At 38.8% G+C, this 26,550-nt stretch overlaps 1 protein-coding gene across 1 annotated transcript in view; it reads left to right on the top strand.

Annotated features, from left to right (window-relative positions):
* ZFYVE9 (zinc finger FYVE-type containing 9) overlaps positions 1-26,550 on the top strand; it is a 54,883-nt gene that overhangs the window by 11,558 nt on the left and 16,775 nt on the right. The window contains exons 2-10 of the mRNA XM_083867581.1: positions 3,733-3,835; positions 8,527-8,631; positions 9,413-11,475; positions 16,574-16,673; positions 20,654-20,830; positions 21,164-21,333; positions 22,065-22,188; positions 23,338-23,460; positions 24,605-24,760. Of these exons, the coding sequence (XP_083723707.1) occupies positions 8,562-8,631; positions 9,413-11,475; positions 16,574-16,673; positions 20,654-20,830; positions 21,164-21,333; positions 22,065-22,188; positions 23,338-23,460; positions 24,605-24,760 (2,983 nt within the window). The 5' untranslated portion in view covers positions 3,733-3,835; positions 8,527-8,561. The remainder of the gene's footprint in view (positions 1-3,732; positions 3,836-8,526; positions 8,632-9,412; positions 11,476-16,573; positions 16,674-20,653; positions 20,831-21,163; positions 21,334-22,064; positions 22,189-23,337; positions 23,461-24,604; positions 24,761-26,550) is intronic.

Below are 26,550 nucleotides of genomic sequence, written 5' to 3'. Positions count from 1 at the left end.
CATTGAGCAGTAGGAACATCAGCAAATTATGGAAAGTGAAGCTGAAGGGTGCTTGGTCATCCTGAGCTTTTGATGCAAGGAAAGGATTAGCACTGACTGTATCTTCTTTGTATGTGTTACATTTCATTTTTGCTGCTGTATTTAGTGTTTCTTACTAAATGCATTTATGGTGAGTGTTCATTGGATTTTTCTAATCCAAATTGTGGTATAGACCATATAATTTAAAGAAAAAATCTGTTGTCATTTGCTGAGTTTTCCTTAATAACTCAGAATTTTGAAAACAATTATTTTCTTTTTTTTTTTTTCTGGTTGCATTGAACAACTACTACTTTAATTTATTAATAAAACACTTAATTTTGGAATGTTTAATTTGGGGCCTAATCTGAAGTCCTTGTCCAGGCATTTTCAGGTGTGTGACAGATATTGCTACTGCTGTGTCACAAACGCTTTGTATTGCCTGCCCTTCCCTTCATTTGACGTTTGCTAGGTAGTAAGAACTCCATGTTTGGGGACAAAATTGTTGGGCATGTGGTAAACCACCATTATTGCAAGCATTACATTACTTGAGTGAAGAACCCCCTTTTCTATTTGTGAAGGTTTAGCTTCCAGATCACTTGAGCAGATAAAATAATTAATTTTACATTTTTACTGATGTATGTCCTGAAACTTTTCACCTGTCTCTCCCTTTGTTTAAGGACATTGATTTCCTTTTCGTGGAACCCCCTGCTATGGTATTTCTCGTTGTAGTTTGTATTTTCTTGCAGAGCTGGGGCCTGAACACATCCCCTGTCTGTAGTCTCTGAATCTCCCTGTCTGATACTTCCAGAGTGTAGACAAGGTAGGAAGTGAAGATACACCAGTGTTGAAATCTGGATTTGCATTTAAGATAATGCCTAGTTCAACTAATCTAGCAATAATAAAGTGCCTTAAAATGGCTGCAAATGTCTCCCTGCCTACTCAAAGACATCTTCTCACTGGTAGCACATTATAGAGGATCTGTAGTGTAGTTAAGAGTTGGATCTTTGCCAGTAGATGGAAGCATTTTTTAGCATCTCCTCATGCTTTGAGCATTTTTTGCATTTTTTTACCATAGTATCAAAATTGCTTCTTTTTCAGTCTCTTTCCATTTATTACAAGCTATTCCAGTTTCTGCTAGTTCAGATTACTTTCATTTAATGTTGTAAACATTTTTTTGCATTCTTTTTTGTGGAAGATATTTCTAATTTTGTATTTTTATAGTTCTTTTCTTCTATTCTTCATCCTTTCTTTATTCTGAGCACGTCTCTGCTTTTCAAATTTCTCTTCAATTTGTGTTTTGCTTTTGCAGTAATTGGTAGTCGCCTTCTTGGAGCTCCTGAGGGAAATCAGACATGTAGGGTACAACCAAAGCAGCACCTGAGTGACACCACTGCAGGGCAGGAGACAGAGGAGTTCAGCCAACCACCAGCACAAGAGATAAGGAACTGAAATGCCCCAAGCAGCAAACTGGGACAGCAGGGACACCGGGCCTCCTCCATTTGCAGTGATCTTAGGTCTCAGTGGGCCCATAATTTTGAGGTGGAAACGTATGTATTTTTTACAAGATCCCTTTTTTCAGCAGTGTGTGTGATTCAGAGAAAACCTAATAATCACTAGGTTATGTGTTGTTGTGAGTATTCTTGGCTCTCATTTGTAGTTATTCCTTTTGTCCTCGATTTTCATTTAAATATACTTCTCTTACATTGAATTCTTACTGAAAAAATAATTCGGCTCTGTTGCCAACTTGTTCATTTTTTTCATGAATTCCAAATGTTTTAATTTACTTTTAAAAAAAACCCTTCCTTTTTGTTTAAATATACTACATTCATGTCTGTAAGCACGATTTGATTTTTGCATTGATCTTTGTAAGGGGAAATGGCTGCTGAGAGTAAATGTTGAACTGTAAACAAAAAGCTCCAGGACCTGCAGGTAATATCTCTTCAAAGCTTACTTTGGAGACTGGCAGCAATTGATTAGATCTGTGTTCTTCTCTGTTGAGTGGTTACACATAAAAAAAGTCATTACCTGGGAAGAATGGAACAAGGCAAGAGGAGCAGAATAAAAACAATGAATAATAAAGCTGTGCTGTTGCCCTGAATATTGCTTGCCTAGAAGGTTTGCTGGCTTAGAGCAGTGTGCCAGCACAGCTTGTTTCAGCTGTGGGTTGCTAGGGCTGATCCATTTCTGATCAGGGAAGGTTGAACTTTGTGGTTAATGTATGACTGGTTCACGTGGTGTTCGTGATGCAGCTGACAGGCCTTGCCATAAATCACACACACAATTGTCATTAATTGATCTGGCTTTTCAAAGGGGTCGTGAAAACTGAATCATTTTCCTGCGCTACAGGACGGGAGGGGAGATGGTGGTGGTACAGAAAACCTTCGCCACATGTACTTCACATCCCTTTGAAAAGGCTTATTCTGAAGCCTTGCAGTGGAATTAAATTTCCTCCACTTCTGTTTTTGCATGCATGTGAAACCAATCTGAAGAATGTTGTGATAAGATAACATCTACTATTTCCCAGATAACCAAAACTAATTTTCATTTGTAGAGGTAGAGATACACATAGCATCAGGAATTTTACTTGTATACAGGAAGAGTTCTGCTGGCATCCGAAGCTGTGGGATTCTGAGTTTGAAAACAGTACTACTCAGAGTGCTGCTGTTCAGTTCATTAGTTTCCTGGAATTATTACTGTAGCTTATTTTTGAAAAGAATAACAAGCAACCCTGGGAAAAATTTAGTGTTACACGGAATATTGCTTTCATGGATGGAAAACTGATTTTTTGTTTTTTAGCACTGTTAATTTTTTTGAGCTTTAAGATTTTTTTTCTGACATACGTTGTAGCTTCATCAGAGTACGAATAAGTATTTCAGCTACCCAGCAGGTCAAAATGTCAGTGCTAGCAAACCTTAAAAAATGAATTTAATATATCTCATTCCTTTTCTTATTGGACTGTTTGTCATAAACTAGTTTCTGTTTTCTCTGCCCATGACTCTCCTGGATTTTTGAGCTGTGTTGGCTGTTAGAATGCAGCTTGGGAAAATGAGCATCTGACCTTTATAGAAGTGCTGTGGACTGAAATACAAAAGTTTCTTCAGATGACTTTTTTTTTTTCTCTTGGGTCCTGCCTGCTATTGAAGCTTGGTGCTGTTGTGGGTTTTGTGAGAAGAAGCCTTTAGGAAATGAAGGGAGCCTGAGATTGTAGGGGGAATAATTTGAAGACAAAACCACTTGTTTAGCTATAGCAAAATCAGTGGGAAGCTGATGAATACAGTTTACAGAATTCAGAGGGCTGTGAATTTTTGTTGACTATCAAAGCTACTCGCTCTTTATTTTTGGAAGGCCTATTGTAGTATAATATAATTGATTTCAGAGGCTAGTTTTATAAATTGTTACAGTCAAGGTCATCAGGAATATAAGGACAGTTGGAGTTGCTGCATTACACTGAGGGTTTACAGTTAAATGAAGAATAATGACAGGTAGGTAGCAGTGTGGTTTTTATTAGCAACATTTTTCACCAGACTGTTGGAGAGCAGTGGTGGCACAGTACACACACATCCCTGAATTTAAAGCTGCAGATGTAATCCAAATCATCTGAAGCTTGCAGCATTTGCCAAATATGCTTGTGCTAGCTGCAGTCATGTGTTAAAAAGAACATGGTTTGTGGCAGAATTATCAGTCATAAAATACATGTTTGTGTTTTCTTTCTAGGATCAGGTAGAACACCCTGATTCAGCAGAACTGGCTGGTTGTGCTGCAGTCATCATGAGAAGGCACAGAGTCATTAGTTTCTTAACATATGTATAAGAAAAAGGTAAGAGGCAAGTTCTGCTAAAGAATATAAAGATTCAGAGTTCTGCACCTGAAATGTTTTTTATGTATTCTTATGGATATATATTTATATGCATACACCTTTGTATATGGATGGATTTCTTAGACAGAAGATGATGGAGGATCTTTAGCAATTTGTTGGTTTGTTTTTTACTGAGAGTAATTACCCCATTTTATAGCAAAGATTGTGTCTTATTTTGTTTGGGAGAGGAGGAAGGCACGCAAAGTCTTTATTTCTCAGTCTGTGCTGTAGCCAGATCTCATCAGTTCTAAATAAAGCTATTGCTCAACTCTGAACAGAGTGTTCATTACAGCAGAGGTGCCTGACTCGCAGGGACAGGTAACCCGCAGGTCGCCCAGGGGAGCTGGAACAAGATGTGCACTTGGCCATTGTTTGTTGGGGTTGAAGGAAGTCTTCAGGAGCCCTGGATCTAATAAATCTGTTTGTCCAGTCAATCTGTACTTCTGTGCTGCCATGCTATGGGAAAATAACATTTTCTGGATGTGTGATTTTTATCAGGATGAATGTTTATCAGTGATGGGTGTGAGCAGTGTTTGGTTTCAGGTTGATCATGCCCTTTGTGACTTCCACCTAATGGAGCTTCTGGTGGATATTTTTTGTAAGGACTGTAATAAACTATGTGAGTATTTTGTTTAGTAGGAGATTACTGAAACGTGTAGGTTCACAGTTTGGTATTGAAAGACTTGTCTCCACAGGACAGCATGACAGAGAATCCTGAGATCCTATTCTGGTTATTTACATATTCTCTGGGTTTTAAGTCTTTGCTGTGAGGCCAGTAAATGAATGTCAGTATTATTTCCCTTCAGTGCATTTTTTATTAGTGTTTTAATGTGATTGTGAACTGATCATCCACTTTTAAAGACAATTTGAAAGACTAAAGGCTGCCAGTTCCTGTGGTGAAAACATCCCAAGGATAATTTAGGATGTGCAGTGCAGAAGATGATGGGTTACATAATCCCTTATCATAGAGCCCAACACAAACAGGAGTCTGGCTGCTTTGCAGGTATAACACAAGGCCAGTCTCCTGTACAGTTCATTTCCCAGGAGAAAGCTGGCACATGGGATATCTGAGCTCTTTGAGAGGCAGTCTCCAGGGCTGTGCCTCTTCAGAATAATTTTAAGGAAGGTTTTTCTGTCCTTTACTTCTGTCTCCTTCTCTCCCCCACTATGCAACTGAAGTTTGTGTTGTGTCTGAATGCTGTGATGACAAGGGCAGTAATTCTGGGTCTGTAATGACACACACATTTCTGGTACATGAACCTTTAAATTTAGACATCAAGGGAGAGTAAAGCGTGTGAACTTCATGGAATGTAAGTTCCTAAGTTTCAGAAATGAGGATGATGATAAGCCCATGCTGTTGTTATGAAGAAACTGATAAGTAAAACACAGTTCCTGAATTATGCATCATCTGTGATCCAACAGGAGCTTGAAAATAATCTAATTTGACAGGCTGCATGTTTTAATTAGCTTTTTGCCCTGAAAGAGAGAAGATGACTCTGCAATGGGTAGCTGGTGATCTTGAGTTCTAGACTGACATACCAGTGGATAGTAACCATTGTATTCTTTTTTTGTATACAGAGTTAAAACATAAAATTTTACAATTTTTTCCATAATTAGTCTTTTCTGCCAAATCTTTGCATGGAGGACTGTATTTTTGAAAAAAAAAAAAATCTATTTTTTACTCATCGGTGGTTTATGCCTCCTTTTCCTTGCAGTGGCACGAGATTCTCTCCTTCATATTGTTCATCCCAGTATAAAGTAATTTAGGAGGTATCTCCCTTTTCTGGTGGCATACAGCTAAAATTACCACTGAAACTTCTTTCTGATTTGCTCATGTTTTTATTCTCCTTTTTCTAGAGTCTAAGGGTTGTGTGTTTGCTCACCAGCTTCTCTCCATGCCATGACTCAGGACATTTGAGCAATACTACAGAGTTTCACAACTATTAAGGATCCTTTAAAAAATGTCATGCCAACCTTTGTACTAAGAGGAACTTGGGAGTTAGAGTAATTCTAAAAGTCTTCCAAACTTTTATAGCGGTACATGTGAGATGCAGTGAAAAGTTTCAAAAGACCTGTAAAGGAATATGCTTTTTATTTACCTTGGGCATTTAATAAAAATATCCAAAATAAAATTAAATTCTAAACCACAGGGAAAGCAGCTACTCAGTTATTACAGCATCCTCTGTTAGAGCAATTTATTTTCTATTTTGATCTTGAGTTGCTGGCTGTGGAGGGTTGAAGCATTAGATCTTCAACTGGCAAATATGTGAGTTGCTGACAATCAGGAAGCCTTGCTGATATCTGTTAGGAACATGAATACTCATCCTCCTTTACTGTCAGGCAGAGGAGAGGACATTAAGGACTTCTGTGGATTTGGCAGTGTGTTTTGCCCTTGGCAGAGACTTGCAGAAAAGCTTGGGGGGGTTGTTGTGTTCTTTTATATAATAATAATAATTTTAGATGTTAGACCTGAAGATTTGCAGCTGACCTTTCCTGAGAAACACCTACTGCAACAGACAATGAGATCTCATTTAGAGTGGCTGTCAGCTTAGTGACTGTGAGTTTAAAAATAAAAGGTTCTCCATATATCCTGGTACATCAGTGAGTGAAATAACAATAGTGATGTAAAAGGTCTTTTCTCTCTTCAGTTGGAACTCATGAGCACAAAAAATTTTTATGACATTTTTCAGTCTTGCTCTGTCTCACTGACAAATGCTCTTTGCATCATTGACCTCAGTAGCAGGACTTTGCCTAGGAATAATTATACCTGTCTTCATCAACTGTTTGCTAGGAGCAATGTTATCATTATAATGTAAGTTAAATGTATTATAAATGGATGTGGGATCACCTGGTATTTTGTACAAATCAGTCCTACTTTTTGAGACTCTTGAAATGCAGCTGGTGATCAAGGTGGGCAGTTTTTCCATTGCTTATGTTATGATCTGTGCACAGTAAATGATTTGGCAAATCATCTGTTTTCCTTGCAGAAGGTGCTAATCTAAAATCCCAGAACAGAGGACAAATTTAGGAGTATGTCAGATGACAAGTCTTAGTTTATCTTGGAATTATTTTGCAAATGGTCTTTTTTCTGCTGATGCTTATTGCAATTCTAAGTTAGATTAATTTTCTTTAAAACTAGCTTCTGTGTATATCTATAACACATGCCTTAGTCTAATTATATTAAATAGCAATGTATTTATTTTGTATCATGGTCACTTTTTAAAACAACCATGTATAAAATTTTAAGTTGACCTTGAAAACTTGAACTCTGCATTTTGTGATATTTTAATGCACAGTCTTTTGCTATCAATAACCTAACTGCAGCTGTTGCCCATAATAAATACAAAATTGTTGTACCATAAATATTTATAGTTTGTAAATACAAAATGTTGTAGTAATGGAAATAAAGGTGGTTGATGTTTTCTTCAAATCCAGATACTGTGGGAATAATGGTAAAATATTGTTTTAAATTGGAACCTTCCTCTAATGTGTTGTGTCTCTGGTGGAAAAAAGCAGATTTTTAATTGAGCTGTCAGGTCTAACACTGCTTTATGCTGCAAAACAAGGTTCTCACCCTCTCCTTCTCCATTGCCTTATTTCACAACAGCTCTGAAACCCAGCTCTGAAGAGAATAAGGCTGTTTTGAATGATGTTCAGGGAACAGATCAAATCAAGGCCTCTCTGTGGTTTATAGGTTGTGGCACACATTTCCCACTCAAAATGTCTCTACTGGTAGTGAATGTTTGGATAAAATGAATCAGGGTGTCTTGTTGTTACATGACTTTGGTAGTGAGGAGTCCATGTTACTGCTGTTAGGGCAAAATATTACTTACTATGTGAAGATAGTTATGTAATGATTCAGGGTTGGGTTTTTGGCTTTGCCTTTGCTTTTTTTCCCCCCTAATTTCTCTCTTGTCATCTTCTTTTCTAGCCTGAGAGCATTATGTCCTGATGAGGCTATTTACTTCTGTGCATTTTGCTAGATTTCCAGGGGCTGCCTTTCAGGGAAACAAGGATTATTAAAGTAGACATTTTAAGAGGTAGCACGATTCAAGTAACACCCATTAAGTCCCTTAACAACTTTTACAAGTATGAATCTTTGAAGCATCTCGAGAGAAATGAGGACTGACACAGAGTACTGCTAGCCTACTGTACATTAAAAAATCAGAAGCACTGGGAGTTTAAACTCCTTGCTCAAAGCCACATGAACTAATTGGTGGTAGCACAGATCTGAAAGTCAGGTCTTCAGATTTTTTTAGTTGGCCTTTCTGGTTCTCTAGGATGGTGTGGGTGGTTTTTTTTTGTTTGTTTGTTTGGTTTTTTTTTTTTTTTTTTTTTTTAATTATTATTTTTTTAGACTGGTGTCACAGCAGTTTTGCTGTTACCATTATGGTGATTCTGATAGCCAGACACATTAATGTGAGAGACTGGAGGTAATAAAATCCAAAGCAAGTTTGGGGAGGTTGTTAATTTGGGTGAAACAAGTTTAAGCACAGAAATAGTTTTTATTCCTGGAAAATACTTTTGATTTATGTCTGTAATGTATGTAAAGTTTGATTTACAAAGGACTTTTCCCCTTAAATCAGGACAATATGTAATGGAACACTGCTGACTGAAGGTTAAGCATCTGACTGTAATTTCTTCTCTGGCAGGTTTAGGCAAGGATCTGGTGGTCGTTCCCTGACAAATGGAGAACTATTTCCAAGCAGAGGCATATAACCTCGATAAGGTTTTAGATGAATTTGAGCAAAACGAAGGTGAGTCATTTCAAATGGGATTGTAGAGGCACATCAGGTGTCTTCTACAGAGAACACTATAGAAGAGGGGGAGATCTGTGATACCCTTTGTGGGTTTGAGTTGCAAATTAATCTCAGAACTTACAAAAAACATCTGTTAATTTGGCATAGTAGGTCTTCAGCATTTCTTAGTAGCATTCTCTTCTGCTTCCATTCGTCTTGTTTACCTTTGTAAAATTTCTTACTCTTTTAATAGCAAATGTGCCATACGCTTTTAAAGAAAGGTTTTGTGAAGCTTAATCTCAGTAGCAATATTTAAATCATTTATTTGAAACAAATCTTTAGGCAAAACTTATTTTAAGCTTCTTTTGCAGAAATGTTTTATTAGGTCACATAAATCATATAATGAAGGTTATCATGTTCAACGCACTACATTTTTTTGCTTAGTTTAATTGGTAATTCTTTACTGTCAAGGAAGTTGAACTGTTCATTTTTTGGGGGTGAGAATCTTTCTAGGCACTTGTAGTTGTCTAAAATATAATAATCAATACTTTAAAGCTGCTTTTGCAAATTCAACCTGATACTAACTGGGGTAGCTCTAAACTTCTTGAGTTCCAGAAACATTATGGAGTTACACTACTAATAGTTGACCAAGGATGTTGGTTATGGCAGGTGAGCTTTATTTTTGTGTCCTTACTTGAACACTTCTACTTTTCCATTTGGGATATTCTAGTGCAGCAGGATTAGTAGAACCTGTAGCTTTAATATGACAGTAAGTTTTCTTGTTTAAACCCTTTTTCAGATGCCACTGTGTCACCTACTCTGCTGGGAGCAAAGTGGAATCAGATTCTAGATCCGCCTTCTCGCCGCCTGTCATTCAACTCGACTGTGGCCAACGTGAATGAAGCTCCAACTCCTAATGAATGTCAGCAGAGATTAAAGTCTTTCTCCTTGTCCCACTCAGTGACTACACCAACAGGAGGAGGAGATCGCTGTGCTAATGGAAAGGATTTTAGCATAAGCCCAGAGACCCCAGTCATGTGGATTGATGATCAGGCAGCAGCAGATGATCAGCTGATTAAAAGAAATAGTAATCGGGATGATCAGTGTAACTCTGTGGAAGCAGGAGAAAAGAAATGTGGAAATACAGCTTGCTTGCCAGAGGAGAAAAATGTGCTAGTGGTGGCAGTCATGCACAACTGTGATAGAAGAACACTACAAAGTGGTGATGTGGTGGATTGTACAAATTACAGCAGTCAGTCCCTAATGGACTCTCTTAGCTTTACACTGGATAATGAAAACCGACAGAGTGACCAGTTTAGCGTTGCTGTAAATGGATCCACAGAAAAGGACATTGATACAGAAAAGCAAGTAAACAGGCTGTGCACTGAAGATGACTCTGTAGGTCATTTGGTTAATGCTTCATCTGAAAGCCTGACTGCTGCATGCCCCTCCTCTCGATTAAAGGAGGATTTTAATATGAGTAAAGATTTGCTGTTTTCAGAAGCTACAGCTGCAGGGATCAATGCAGTGACTCTCTTACAGAGACCAGTTGATGGTACTGCTAAAACGCAAGAAAATTGTGCATCAGTTGAAAATTTCACTAGTAAAGCCATTCCTCAGAGAATAGATCTAGAAGCTAAAAACTCTTCTGGTTCCAGTAGTGGAAGCTTAATTGTAGAACAGGAAACAACCCAGCAGTTGCAGTCCAGGCTATCTGGGCTCACTGAAACCTGTCAACCTAACATGGCTGGAAGTGGCAGTTACAAGGAATGTGTTGCTGAGGATGTTAGTGCCACTGAAAGCGAAGTCATTGAATGTGATAAAAATCTCGGCACAACGGAATTGCACAGCGTGGCAGAATGTTACCCTGAATCTCAGGAGATGACTAATTGGGAGCTGACAAAGTTGAATGAGATGAATAATAAGCAAACTCTAGGAGAGAATGAAAGACTTTTGCAGACCAAACAGCCTGATGATGCATGTGGGAATAGCAAAGAAGATGAAGATGGGGTATTGGAGGAAGGCATAGACTTAAAAGGGTCTGGTACAGATGAGCTTGGAGGGTCCAGGCTCTCTGATGTGGTGGCTACATCAGCAGCAGGCTCTCTGTCTAATGGTTGTGATTCCTATGGAATGCAGAAACCAGTTGTTGCTCACGTTCCAAAGACTTTACCCTCCAAGGAAGACTCGGTAACAGAGGAGAAGGAGATTGAGGAGAGCAAGTCAGAATGTTACACTAATGTTTATGAACAGAGAGGAATTGAGACCACAGAAGGGGGTGGTCTTATTTTAAACAGCACTGATGACCACATGAAGAAAAATTATTTGCGTAATCTTTGTAGTCAGGTTTCATCCATGCAAGGGCAGACTTCACCAAAACCAATGACTAACCTGCAATATATCAGTGTTCCTTTTGGTGGTGCAAGACCTAAGCAACCCACAAATCTGAAACTGCAGATTCCGAAGCCATTATCGGACCACTTACAAAATGACGTTATTCCCCCAAATTGTGGAGGTAATAGTAAAAACAAAAATGTCTTTGGTAAGACACAGTTAGGGGATACAGCAGACACGTTTCCTGGTGAAACATCCTCAAATGCCTCTGGTACTGGTTCTAATGGGGAACATTTGGACGAGTATGAATCTGGAGTCTCTAATAGTTCGTGCCTTGCAGTAGCCCCAGATAGTCCAGATAATGATCTCAGAGCTGGTCAGTTTGGAGCTCCAGCCAGAAAGCCTTTTACGACTTTGGGTGAGGTGGCTCCAGTGTGGGTTCCAGATTCTCAAGCACCAAACTGTATGAAATGTGAGGCCAGATTTACATTCACCAAAAGAAGGCACCATTGCAGAGCCTGTGGGAAGGTAAGTTCATATTTTGTGAATCAGCTCAAAGCATCTTTTTTTCCCCCTGATACTGCACAACAGTGCATCAGAGGGCTTGCTAAGCTACTGGATGTAGTTACCTGTGATATCTCTTCCTAAAAAGCTGTGTCTGAGTGAAGCAAAAATGGGAATTTCTGAGCTCTGATCTATTCAGGGTGCCAGTAAAGAATAACTAATTGTTATTGGTCTGAATGAGCAGTATTTGTTGATTGCAGTGATCATCATCCTTGGGTTTATGTCAGAACTCTTACAAAATGACTAAGTACAGGAAACTGCTTTACAGAAATTACTGCATCAATAATCCCATTACAGTTACTGAGACAAACTTGAGCATTGGGAAAGAGCTGTTGGATTGCTGGCATTCCTGCTGGTTTACACAGCTGATCAGCTCAGTTCTTCTCAGTCATTACTATTCTCATATTGCTTACATTATTTTAAATAGCATTAACATGTTTTTAAACATACATTTCCTCCTGGGGAGAAAAAAAAAGTGGTTAACTGTGACCTGGTATATGTCCACATGGTGAAAAATGTCATAATGAAGACAATTAAAACATAATTTCTGTATCACTTTTTGTTGCGTAAGAAATACTTTATTGTAAAGGGTGTTTTAAAATTTGATGTATGTGCCATCTGGTGAACTCAAATTCTTATGTGATGAGTTTATTGTCAGTTATTAACTTGTAAAGTATTTCCAAATATCTTTTACTGAAATACATGTCTGTGACATAAGTAGGAACTCAGGGAAAAAATAACGATGATTCAGAAGCAGTAAACTAACATTCTTGTCAATAGGTATTAATGAATACTGTAAAAAGAAATACTAAAACCAATGAGAACTAGAATAAAAATAACTTTGGTTCATTTAGGCTCATTCAGAGGTTTTTGAAGTTGATTAAAAGACCCCCTGGCTGCTATGGGTGATAACTTTTGCTACCAGAAGATTGCAGGGAAAGCAGAATGATGTGGATAAAGGACCTAAAAGAAGCAAATCTGTCAGGAAAGCTCAAACCCTTATTCCAGCTTGTTGTGGAAGCAGCCCAGCAGCACCCCCAGGCTCGCTCCTGTGAGATGGAACTCGTGTTCCTTTGGGAGCCAGAGTGCCCAGCACTGTCTCTCACTGGAGAAATGCTGAGCAGCCTTTCCCAGGACACTTCTTAAAGCCAACCTGACATTCCTTGTGCACTGCTCCAGGACTTGCAGGTGATTCTGCTCATCCTGCTGCACCTTGGTTGCAGTGGAAGTCCTGGTGTGGAATAACCACAGGTGATCAATGAGCATCACATAAAGCACATGCCTGCCCTCAGTGTATTTTTGGTTTGTATCAGGGGCCTCATTCTTCTCATGGCAGTTAAGGAGAGAATCTGTGAGGTGCGGAAGTTAAAGGCTTGTCCATGATTTTAGCTTTGATATGTTAACTTATACTGTTATTTAGGTAATTTTTTTTTAGTTGAACAAATATGACTTCAATTTTCATGTGTAGTAAAATATTCTACTTATTTTTGTGTTTTAAACGAGTTTATTGCTTGGATTTAATTGTTTTCCGTAACGACTGAAGCCCTCAATTGCACAAATGAATGCAGAAATTTATAATATCTGTAAATAGATAAAACATGCAATGATGGAACAAGGCCAAAAATTTCTATGTGCTTCTTTTTCTTTTTACATTCTTCTAACAAACTTCGAGAAGAACCACAAGTGCCAGTGGGTTTTTTGATTATATGTGGGAAAAGGATAAAGTGAAAAATCCCTCTGCTCAGTAGACAAGCAGACTCAGTAGACTTAGAATGGATTGTTTTTAGAAGCTTTTGTTAGCAAATGTTTGTCTGGGCCAAATTTGCACAAGTGCAGCCAAAAGATGTGGCAGAAAGGACTCATTAATAAATGCTAAGGATCAGTGTAAGTCAAATAATACTTAGCACTTACTGCAAATTGCTTTACAGCCCTTAATTCCTGTAATAAGTCTGAGCAGAGAGAGAGAGCAAAGCTTTGACAGACAAGCTCTGATGAATGTGGCTGCAGTGGCTTGAGAAATGCCAGTTCTCAGCTGTTCTGCTCCTGGTTTCTGTTCACCAGCCCCAGCCCTGTGGACCGTGTGTGTGTAGGAAACTGCTGAGCCACAGGGATGCTTCCACTGTTCAATGTCTGCATCTCACTTAAAAGAACTGGGGATACAACACCTTCAGCTCTTTCAGTTAATTAATTGTTTCTAAAGGAAGTCATGGGATTAAATATTTTGAACACAAGCTTTAGCACAACGGTTTCTTTTTAAGCTTTATTAGTGTCATGACAAATCATTTTAGTAGAGGTGAATGTATCTGTTTCATTTGGGAAAAAACACTGCATTTAAAAATAGTTGAGTGGCAACTGGGAGGTCTGTCTGGGTTTTTAATTTCAGAATAGTAATTGCAAAGTTAAAGGATGATATGAACCATTTGGACTGATAGAAAGTAATATATTTACAGTAAATTTTGAGTTGAAATTAACCCAGTGAATGTGTGTGAACACATTCATAAATTACATGTTATGAATTTATGTACTTTCTGTTGTCAGATGAAATCATCACCCTTGATAGGACAACCAGAAAATTTGTATGCAATCCTTTTTATTGACAGCCAAAACTATGTTTTTCCACTAAAATATTTTTTAAAAAATCATTAATTTCCCTAGCAACTAATGCTTTAACAGCTCCTAGTGAACCTAAAAACCTTAGTAACATAAAAACTTGCTTTGACACTGCTGTGTTGTTTTTTTATAGAATGATGTACTGAGATAATGACTTGGTGATTGTTAATAACAAGTCTGACTTGTCAGTTGTGCTGGATTGTGTTCTCTGCATTACTGCTGCTCAGGGCTGATGCAGCCTGAGAGAGGAGGTGGGGATGTTCTGTCACTGCTTCTGTTTTCTCTTTTAATATTTAAATCATTGCATTTGGGAGCTTTTATGAAAGCACAACATGTTGTTTGAAAAAGGGTCCTAAATTAGATATTAATTTGTGTTGGGCCTTCATTTATGGTTGACGACATTGATTTTTCCATGTTCAATACTGAATGAACTTTTGACTGGAAGTTGTGCCCATTGAACTGAAATGATGTCAAATGTCTTTAGAATATGCTGTGATGTTGTTATTAATATTCCCTAGAATACTTGTAAATTGGGTTAAGATCTAACTACAGAAATCAGATTGTTCAAGTATATTTAGTTTGGTTTTTTAAAAGTTTTCACATATGTGAAAGAGTGGATTTTATTTTTGCATTAAAATTCCAGCGTATGCTTAATTACAATTTGTTTTTGAAATGTTTGAGTTGTCATAATTAGAAAACATTAAAACCAGTTCTAATGAGGCAAGGCTGAGCTTTCTCTACCTTTGATTTTCAACTCTCATGTTGAGTTCAGAACCTGTATTTGCTTATTTTAAACACCTGCCACTAAAAACTAAGTGCAGGTTACTTGCAAGTAACAGGCTGCAAAGTAGTTGTAACTTGGTGTGATCTTTAACTTGGTTGAAATTTAATTAGGCTTAAGCACATTTATATGTAAGAATCCTATGTAGCTCCTTGTCTATATTATAGAAATAATGCTGCTGGAGTGATGAAATATTTTTTTTTAATTTAGAAAGCATTATAGATCATCATAATGCATAGTGAATTGCAGAGATAATATCCACTCATAATTAAATTTTGAAATTCTCTCTTGATATCTGAACTCATTTGTTAGGCAGCTGCTGCTGTTTCTAGATCTCCTGAGTGTGACGTTACCTTTCTGCAGGAAATGGATGTTCATCAGTATCTTCACATCACCTGAAAAATAACCCTGAGGAACTGCTGGGGATTTTAAAAATAAAGACAAATTTTAAAACAAATAAGAAATCATTAGAGCACATGTTCTGCAGGATTTTAAGAAGGCAGTTGCTATTGTGGGATCATATTTGCCTGCAAGTGTGTTTTGGTGCACAAGCCATGCTCATGTTTTATGGTTTTGCTTGTCTGGAGGAAGCCTCAGGACTGTTTTCCTGCCCAGGACTGGGGAGTTTTTAGAGCTGGTTCAGGGGAGAAGGACCCGCACTGCAGCTGCATCTCCACTGTCCTTTGTGCTCCCTGGGCTTTGCCCTGGCCCCTTCAGCAGCCAGGGTGCACAGAATGCAGTTCCTGAGTTCTCCCTACTGTTGTGATGCTGCGGTGTTTGTATTCATGTCAAAATCAGCTTTTGTATAGAAATGGAGCAAGTGTTTCTTGCAGTACTAATGTCATTCAGCTTTCTTAAACGTCTTGGTTTATATGTTGAACATTTAAAACATTTCAATAATCACTGTTCCTCCTCAACCAAGGAATAGCTTGCTGGATATGAAGAGATTAAACAGCTGGAGTTGCTAATAAAAAATCACAGAAAAAAAACTCTGGAGATCATCAGGTTCAGCCTGTGACTAGTCACCACCTTGTCAACCAGATCATGGCGCTGAGTGCCACATCCAGATTTCCTTAAACACCTCCAGGGACAGTGACTCCAGCACTTCTCTGGGCAGCCCATTCCAATGTTGAATCATCCCTTCTGTGAAGAAGTTCCTCCTGATGTCCAAAACCTCCTTCTAATGTCCAGTTCCATGTAGATGAATTGTGCTGCTGCAAAGAAACAGTTAATTAAGTTTCAATTAATCTGTACCATAGCAGTCTCTCATATATATGGAATACTTGTGCATTGAATATTACTATTCATTCTAGGAGGTACTCATGCTTTTTCTAAGACTGAAGTTAATTCCCAAATTATTAATTCTATGATGGTTGTAATGTGGTAAGTATTTATTATGCCAAATAAATTTTAAAAACCCCACAGTGCAGTATCAGGACAAAATATATTTACGTGTTCCACAAAATAATCATCAGGATTAGTAGTACAGGCACCCTAGGTAGGTATTGGTCACTGTGGCCATTTTAATGGGAAAATACTGATTTTTTTTTACCTCTGTATTTTGCATTTCACGAGCTCTGTAGACACTCAGTTGTCCAGATCCATTGCTGATCCAGATCCAGTGTGTCCCACATTTGTGCCCAGCCCTGAGCCGTCTCCCCTGTGTTCCAGGTGTTCTGTGCCGCGTGCTGTAGCCTCAAGTGCAAGCTGCTCTACATGGACCGAAAGGAAGCCAGAGTGTGTGTGATCTGCCACTCAGTGCTGATGAATGGTGAGTGGGGAGGGAATCCCACACACGTGGCACTTTGCTGCCTTTGTGTGGAGCTGCAGTTAGGGCAGCTTTAAAAAGAAAAATAGCAAAATACTTCATTTGTATGGGTAAGTATTCTGCAAGAGTAAAGGTGCTTGAGAGGCTGGCATGGAATCCCTGTGAAGAGTAGAAGAACTGGTAAGGTTGCAGTGAGTTTGAAAGCTTTCATTTGGGATGCTCTACCAGGACTGCAAAAGCTGTGACTTTTGAGGTTTTTTGTCTTTTGATTCAGAAGTGTGCTCTGTATCCGTGGTTGCCTGAGTAGATAACCTGCTGCGCATTTAGATGGGATGCCAAAGAGTAGAGTAATGCAGTTGTGCCTGTTCTAGATTATGCACTGTAGGAGATTGGGAAAGTAGTATTTATCCACAAATTAATCCTGCTCCTCTTCTTAACTCCTTGGTGCTAGAGTAGGAGGTCTTGTCTTAGTACAGGTCCACAAAAGTGGACAGCTGAGCTTAGATTGTTACTTTAGGCATTCCTGGAGAGTGTCAAACCCAGGGTCTAACCCAGCCTGGTGAGAACACAGGACACAGGAGGGAGGTCACAAGTGGTTCTGCAGTTCACATGTAGAACTTACTGGAAGTTTTATCACCTCTGCTTGGTGTAAGGAAAAACTCTGGTTTTGACAGGCAGGCTGTGGAATGTATTTTGTGTGTTCTTTATTGCATTAACACTTTAAAGCTGTGCTATAAATATGGCAAACACAGAGCACTCTCTTGAGGCCTGTGAGAATCTCCAGAACTTCCCACACCGGCAGTGATAATCTGTCCAGCTGAGTTATGCCCATAACACTGAGACAGCTGTGCTGGAAGACTCAGTGTTCAGTTTTTCTGTCTTGAACAGAGAAGGCAGAGAAATTGGATTAGATTGGGAGAGGACCCATGTGAGTGCTTAAATCATGAGATAACCTGTCTCATCGTGAGAAATTCCAGGCATTTTTGGCTTTTTAGTGGGAAGGTGAATGGGTGTCTCGGTCCTGGGGTATAAATATATATCTGGATCACTGAAACTTGATGCCAGAAGTGAATTCAGTGGTAGAGGAAAGTCTGGCAGGTGCATTCTAACATGTAAAAGGTAGAATGAGAAGTCAGAGAAATTCAGGCTATAAATGCAAGCTTTTAACTGTTAGAATTATCAGGATGATTTCCTTCAGTAATTAGCAGGATGATTTATCATGGAATCCCCATTGCTGCAATTGTTTAGCTAAACTTTGGAGACATTTAGCAAAGATTCTAACCAGGAATTGGTTAGGAAAATTGTGGTTTGTGTCAGCGTCACACAAAGTAATTTTGGCAGTACCTTCACATATTACTGCATAGTGGATTATTTGGGCTGTTTTCAGAAAGATCTCTTACTTTGTTGAACATTTAAACTAAAGCACTAAACTTAAGGTCATAGCTTTATTTTTTCTCCAAAAATTTGAGTATTGGTTCAGATTTGGTTGAAAGTTAACTGAGTGCTTAGTCTTGAGATGTGAATATAAAATTAGTAGACAGTATCTGTTATTAAACAGGAATATATTTTTCTCAAAAAAATTTCAAAAAGTCGAAGCGTTTCAAAAATATTTAACATTAATCAGTGTGCAGTGGTGGGTTTTAATTAATTGATAATTCTTCACTCTAGGCCAAATGTGTAAAGTGACAGGAAATTGTAGGTTATAATATGTAGAAATTAAACATGAGTCCCAGTAATGATGCTGAAAGGATTCTAAACTGTTAAATTTTGGGATGGAGAAATGAACACATTTCAAGGTGTGCAAGAACAAGAAATTACAAATACACTTAGCAAAAGACAGCTGGCTCTGTGGTGGTGAGTAGGATTAATTTTCATCTGGGGGAAGGGAAGAATCTGAAAATATTTTGGTTGAAACCAAAGTGTTGTTTTAAAAAGACCAAATAAAACTGATCATATTGTAATGATTTCATTTGAAAGCCTCTCTGTCCTGCTGCCAGGGCAGATGCACATTAATGGCAGCAAACAGTGACACCAGTGCCTGGTTTCTTCCAGGGCCAGGGCTGTCTTTGCCCTGTCTCTGTTCCTGGCCCTGCTGTGGTGCTTTGTGGTGATGCTTTGGGTTCCTGGTTAGTTCACCTGTGCCCTGATTGTATCCCACCCCTACTGATCTTTCCAGTTACTTTTTCAGTGCAGGTTTTGGGATTGTTGCTATTGATGCAGCAGGTTAAGCATTAATCTTTGCACACTTCTGGAAGTGGGAGTAGAATCTGTACAAGCAGTTATTTAATTTGATTTCTTGGTACCTGGTTTGTGTTTGACTGGGGTGTGAGGGGAGGGTTGTGTGTTTTCTGGCATGTTTCCATGGCCAGGCTATGTGTTTCATCAATTTCCAATGCTATTTTTAGTGTATTTTCAATTAATAGATATGCTGACTTAGCACTTTTTCTCCATTTAAAGTAGGCTTTAAGAATGCTCTTTTACTTTTCTAATAAAGGAGCCCTGGATGTGTAACTTTGTGCATTTTTAATACTGTCTTCTTTCAGGACTGTGTTAGTTTAGCACAGATAGTGAGGAATGATTAGTGATTTCCTTTGAACTGATAACTAAAATAGCCAATTGCATGCAAGGATACACCTCTGGGTCACACAAGTTAGAAAGAAACTTGAAATAGTTTTCTCTTTCTTCCACCTTCACAGGAGGTAAGGCAGTCCTGGCTCTCTCCTTTGGAGGGGGCCGGGATGGCCCGGCCTGGCCCGGTGACTCCTGAGCTGGGAGAGGGGATGATGTGCTCCCATCCCAGCCTGGATCGGTTTTTAGCAGCTGGAAACACTCTCTCACTCCCTCCATGTGGGGGGGAGCTGGCCCTAGGCCTGGACGTGGGTCTGGGCCCTTTCTTTCAGCAGGGGGAGGGCAACCTGCAGCCATTCCACCCTGAATGGGTTACTGTACCAGTTACTATAACTGGTGCTGTTTAAAAAGTGCTTTGGTTTATGTAATTTTCTCAGCTGGAATGCCAATACTTTTTTCACTGAGAAGCATTTCACTATTGGTTTTGCAGCTTGATGGGGGAAGCAGGAGGGTTTATGTTCTGTTGAGTTCTGTTTGGGTTTTTTTCTTTTTTGGTCTTGTTATTTCCACTTTGGTTTTCTAACAATTTGCAGCTGAAGGAACCCAAGGATGTACATGCTCTGAGAGCTTAGGTGCCCTGATATTTGTGCCTGACTCAAAGAGTGTATTAATTTGTAACACACTGATATGGTTGTGGGTGCAAGCACACATATGAATTTTCTGGTATCTTGCTACAAGCCTCCCTTAGAGGTGAAAAAGAAGTAGCACTGTGGAGATGGTCTGGTTTACTCACCGGAGGAGATTTTCCTATGATAGATGTTGTTGACAAAGAAGATTAATGTCTTACTTTTTGGCCAGTTGAATTAAGGCTCAAGTCATACCTTCCAAATTAATAGCATAAGGGTTTTTTTACAGTTAATAGAAGCTGTTGATCTGTACACAACTGCCCTGGACACAAAGAAATGTAGGGTGCTTTTTATTATAAATGAAAGCTAAATCTGCTCAAGTATTCTGTGGGCTATGAAACATTTGTAGTAGGAATGTCTGTTTCTCCATGCATTGTGATATATTTTTTAATATATATATTTATGTACACGTTGACTGTTTTCAATCAAATCTTTGAAGAAGAAACAAAATGAAGCATGAGGAACTAAGCATCACTCAAGTCAAAGTGTATTGTAACATTTTCAGAAATACTTCTCTGTGGACTGATATTTTTATTGCACAGGACCAGTGCAGTTTCTCCGTGTGCTTTTATTGCTTAATTTCAATCTCCTGGCCTGTTACATGAAGGGAATGGTGGCTTTGGGAGGTGACAGGGTCCATACTGACAGCAGCTGAGAACTTCATACAGTGTTTTGGACTGTTAGATACCTTCCTCTGTGTTGATGGCTCTTGTTCTTTGTTTGCTTTAGCTCAAGCCTGGGAGAACATGATGAGTGCCTCAAGCCAGAGCCCTAACCCTAACAATCCCGCTGAATACTGTTCTACTATCCCTCCTTTGCAGCAGGCTCAGGCCTCGGGCGCCCTGAGCTCCCCGCCTCCCACTGTCATGGTACCTGTGGGAGTTCTAAAGCATCCTGGAGCAGAAGGTGAGAGCACTTCCTTTTGCTTTCAGTTCACCTCTAGTAAGAATTTGGAAAGAATATCTGCACTTCATCCATTCCAAATAATGGCTAATGCCAGTTGTGCTATTCCTGCCCTCAGCAGGGACATCAGGTTTTTCAGGACATGTAAACTGTTCCCAGTTGTTGTGTCTGTACATGATGCTGCCATAGGAAATGCACTAGGTGATGTCTTAATTCCTTCCAATCCACTTTTTATATTTATTTTTTTCCATTTTGCTGTTTTATACTCAGATTTTCCATTTTCATAGCCAGTGTTGCTGTGAGATGCTAAATGCTGTTTTTTTACATTCTCTCCAGTGGCTCAGCCTAGAGAACAAAGGCGTGTTTGGTTTGCTGATGGGATTTTACCCAATGGAGAAGTTGCCGATGCAGCAAAGCTGACAGTGGCTGGGACAACCTCCACAGGAACCTTAGCAGTGTCTCATGATCCATCAAAGCCCATGGCCAACAACACTTTATCAGCAGAAGTAAGGGAGTGTTTGGCATTCAGAATCCTGTGTTTGCCTTGGTTGTGAGTGGTGCATGAGTTGCTGTGGTGACTGCAGCAAGACTGATGTAGGAAATCTGCTCAGGCTTGTCTTAGTATGTTGCATAGCAAGTGTTGTCCTTGTTTGAATGTTTACAGAGTGCTGAAACAACCATATTTTTTAAAATGAAATGAAGATTTTTGGGGCAGAGCACTAAGAATGTTTGTTGTCTGTGTGGCTTCCAACTGTTTGGCTGTACAGCTGGTGTGTGAAGAATGTAGCATATGCTTTAAAAAAGGTGAGTTGTGGTCAGTAAGGAGTTTGAAACAATAAGATTATCGTAGTGTGGATCAGAAGAGTACTCTGTCACAAAATTTTGTATGCAGGAAGGTGTTAAGTCCACTATACCCTGCGTAAGAGGAATTGAGACTGCAGTATGTTCAGAATGGTATAGGTGCTGCATTAAGGTTTTGTGAAGGAATGGGTATGTGTGGTGTTAGAGAAGGGTGGTGCAGCCTCTAAGCAGATTTTCTAGCAGTTGTTCACATACATGAACAGGACTCATCACATGATAACCTGTTGTTACAGAGCCAAATTATTTGGTGCTTCTGTTTCTCCAGCAGACACAGACTCCTTCACGTACATCTGTAATAATTTACCCAGCCAGCTCTTAGGTTTTTATCATTATTACTATTTTAATGTTGTCCTTCCTTGTTGTTTACTTCTTGTAGACTGATAATGCCTCTGTATTCTCGGGAAATATAACTCAGGTTGGCAGTCCTGTTGGCAGTGCAATGAATCTGATTCCTGAAGATGGTCTTCCTCCAATTCTCATCTCCACTGGAGTAAAAGGAGGTGAGGGTAGAATTTGGCAGGCAGCTTTTATGCTTACCAGATGCAACAACCTAATGGCTACTGTGTTTATTTTAAAAATAAGATGCTGGCAGTGTGCTGAGTATTGGAAAGAATTCTCAGTAAGCACTCGTGGGTAAAGGTTGGGCCACTCCTTTGCACAGTTGGTCCTTATTTGCATCCAGGAAGGGCCCCACCTTGCAATGCAATTCCTGGAACAAGTAAAACACGAAGCAAAAAATTAACTGCAGTCCAGAAACATGTGCTAATTTCTTCACTAATCGGACTGTGGGGAACGTTTCACACAGAGATAGGTTTTAATTAGACTTATGAATATTCATGTTTCCCTTCTCTGAAATTCTGTTGGAACATGGGCTCTGTCTGAGGCATCCCCAAGCACTGCATTCAACAACACTATTGCACATCTTGGCCCACAGTGCAGCTTTTAGTCATTGTGATGTTCCCTTATAGAGGATCCAAATGGAGGAAGCTTCAGAAAATTAAAAACTAATTTTTAAAAGATTAGAAATGTGTATTTGTTTATGTGAAATTGTTTTCCACAGTCTGATTCATTACATCCTTTAATACATTCCTGGAATGAACCTAATTTCTCTTCTTTGGTTGTTTTTTTCCTATTAGATTATTTTGCTGACACAGTACATTTCTAATGTTAAGCTGGAAGTAACCTTTTATTTCTGGATAGTGTCAAAACAAAATGTGAACAGCATTTAATTTCAAAACAGATTTGTTCCATCCTGTGTTAGCTGTTCGTGGTAGTCCAGGACTGATGACCTTCTGCCTCACTGTGATTTAAGTAACAATTCTTAACTTCTTTGTCATTCGGGATTTCAGTTGACATTGTGACACATTTCTCAATTTGATTTCAACTTTCTCCTCCAGTTGATACTGAAATATTAGTTATTTTCCTGAAACAGGCTGCACCTTTCTAAAGGGTGTACAGAAGATATCTCAAATTCTGTTGAAGTTTGAAAATACCAGCCTAGGAAACAATCAGTCAGACCAGCAATACTTAAATAAGTGTTTGTCTAAAAGGTCAAAACAGTAAAAAGAATTAGAATTGGGGTTATCTGATTATAATATAGAGTCTGTACCATTAATTTATAGATTTCATTGTTTTTGCTTCTTTTGTAGACTATGCTGTGGAAGAGAGACCTTCTCAGATCTCTGTCATGCAGCAGCTGGAGGATGGTGGCCCTGACCCTCTAGTATTTGTTTTAAATGCTAATTTGCTGTCCATGGTAAAAATAGTAAATTGTAAGTGTTTATTATTAAATAAGTCCTACTCTATGAGAGGGGAAATGTTATCTAGAATATTAGTAGGAACAGCAGCATTTTTATTAGGTAGGATAGTCTGAAAATGTGTACAGGTTGAAAACTTTGTGCTGAGCCATATTAAGTTAAACAGCAAAAGACCCTTTCCTGTTGATTTAGGTATACAATACAGATAATTTTGTGTAGAGAATATAAACTGGACCGACAGAAGCTCCAGTCTCAGGTTTGGAGATCAATGTCTCCTGTAGAGCTTGGTAGGGCAGGGTATTTTATCATCCATTTTCGTTTGGTTGCTTCACTTATTCCCCTGTCATCCCATTCTGGAAAAAGCAGATGGGATCCCATAATAATGCAGAGGTTCCATTCCCCTGTGCACCTCTTCTGTCCCTTTCTGTCCTGTGCCTGTGCTGAGGGAGGAGTGGGGAGGCACATGGGTGGCTTCTCATGCCAGTTCCTCATCTGATCTCTGCTGGATAGAAACATGATGGAGAAATTGGGAAGGACAGTTTTATATTAATAAATTGTTTATAAACCTTTCAGCATCCCTTAGATTGCAGTTTTAGGTTATGCATAAAAAGGTAATATATTATAGACAGGTTTTATTTCAATAACTTTGTATTCTCAAGAAATGGAGCTCAGAGCATGTGTCATTATTAACATCCCTGTGAAGCAGAACAACACAGTGAGGTCTCGTGGAGACAGCTGACATCCAGCTCTCCATATTAAGAGAGATATCACTGTTGGAAACTGTTCCAGCTGTCAGGATCATGGTACACACAGCCACCAGCCTGGCCTGTTCCCAGGCTCCTTCATTCACATTTAAATCCTGTCCTTTCATTTGAATACAGAAACTGCTAAAAGTCTGCTCTGTGGTGTTAATCCCAAGATCTGACTGAGAGTTGTAATACTCTGGCTTTTCCTTAGCTGTAAACTGGGAATTATTGAGCTGCTCTTGTTTTGGATGTGCTTGCCCTCACGGTAACAGATGTAGGACGTAATTTGTGTGACAGATAACACAACAATACATGCTGTAAAACTGATCCTTGCAAGAGCTGCCTTCCTGCAGTGAAATGTAGGCATCCTTTTTGCAGTTCTGCTCTGCTGATGCATGTTTCCCTCTGTGCAGATGTGAACAGGAAGTGCTGGTGTTTCACCACGAAGGGCATGCACGCCGTGGGGCAGTCGGAGATCGTCATTCTCCTGCAGTGTTTGCCTGATGAGAAATGTTTGCCTAAGGATATCTTTAACCATTTTGTGCAACTTTACCGGGATGCCTTAGCAGGTAGGAATGCTCTCTTGTTAAAAATGCTTTGAATAAATGGTCTTACAGGGTTAGATAGATTTTTTTGTCACAGCAAATGGCTCTCTTTGTATTTAAAAAAAAAAAAAAAAAAAAAAAAAATGGAGTAAGGATCAAAGTTGATCGTGGGATGAGTTGTTGCTTATCAGTATCCACTGTTGTTCTGGTCATCTCACCAAATAAAATGCTGGTGACCTGGGGAGCTGCTCCAAAGATCTTCCAGCCAGAAAGAAAATGTTAATAATTCTTGTGGATAGTATGTTCAATATCTCCTGACCAGGTAGTTCAGAAGTTCGATTCTCATAGTGCCTGTGTTTATTCCTACATTATGGATAATCTAGTTATATTTTAAAATAATATATGTATATGTGTGCCCAGAATTAACCGTAGAGCATTTCAGAAATTATCCCTGAATTTTGAATTTTTGATTGTAAGATTTTTATATAAACCATAGCCCATTTTACGTTTGCTAAGTAAATAAATTTCCACTTGTAGGTATTATTGTTGGACCTTAGAATTCAAAAATCCTTGCATAAGGAAAAACACAAGTATTTGGTTCCACTGATCAGAAAATAAAACTGTTTTCCAGAGGTGAAATTGGATCACATTAAGGGTATATGCTGAAAATACATTTACAAGAGGTTCTGCTTATCATTTGTAATGCCTTTGGAGTGATTGAATCCAGTACTTTAATAAAATAATGAAAGATATTTGTTTCCTAAAATATCTTTGTGCAACAAAGGTCAGCTTGCCCAGGGAGGTTGCCAGGTTCAGAATGTATTATTATCTCATGTCATAATGGATCTTGTGTGCATGGCAAACAACTACTGTTCTAAACCTCAGTTCATTTTCTTTGTCTTATAATGATGTTATTCAGAGGGAGATAGATATGAAAAATGGCAAGCATGTGTATATAAATGTGTATATATGTATATTGCAGATATAAATCCAGCTTGCTGTGTATATTGCTATGAAGTTCTGTATAATTACACTACAGAAATACATAATTTATAACTCCTACATAATGTATTTGAAATTCTTTTTTTAGCACTGTAGTGGTAGTAATTTGATATCCTACAATTCCACTGGTGCAAAGAGCTGCTTACTATTGTACAGTTCTTAATCAGAAACCAAATGTCGCTGTTGAAGAATTCCACTGTGTGTTTCCTGTTAGTAGGATCTGCTGTGTGTTGTGTTTGAGGCATGAAGGATGAGTAGACAGACACCTTCAGTTACTGTGTAATGCCTGCCGGTTTTGTAGATAGTGCACCTTGATAAACTCCCAAAGCACTTTGGAATGCTCTCTCAATATCCATCCTTTTTCTCTTTCCAAGGCAGTGTTGTTTGAGAGGCAGAAGGATCTGTTAGCATCTTTGTAACTTGGCTGCTTTAAACATTATCCAGGCAGAGAGGAGGTGATGCTGTAGGGGTTTCAGTTTAGTGTCTGAAATCCCTTGGAAGTGGTTAACAGTTCTGCTCTTGTAGGTGGAGCCGTGCTTTCTAAGCTGTTCTTTTCAGAAGTACTGCACCTCTCCTGGCAGGGAGATGATTTAGACATTTAGAGCAAACAAGAATTCCCAGTAGAATTTAGAGACTATTTAACAGCCTTCCTCACCATTTCATTTTTCATTATATAATACATTGGCTTAAATATATTCTGTATCAGGAAAGTGAAATAAATTCTGTGGATGTGTTTTATTTATTTCCTTTGGTATAAGTTTTCTTAAAAACAGTAATAAAATAAAAGGGCACATACAGTACTTTTTAGTGGA

The sequence above is a fragment of the Zosterops lateralis genome, assembly GCF_965231275.1.
Source record: "Zosterops lateralis genome assembly, chromosome: 9".
NCBI lineage: Eukaryota > Metazoa > Chordata > Aves > Passeriformes > Zosteropidae > Zosterops > Zosterops lateralis.
The sequence above is the reverse complement of the archived record's forward strand: the minus strand, read 5'-3'. Positions and strand labels throughout refer to the sequence as shown.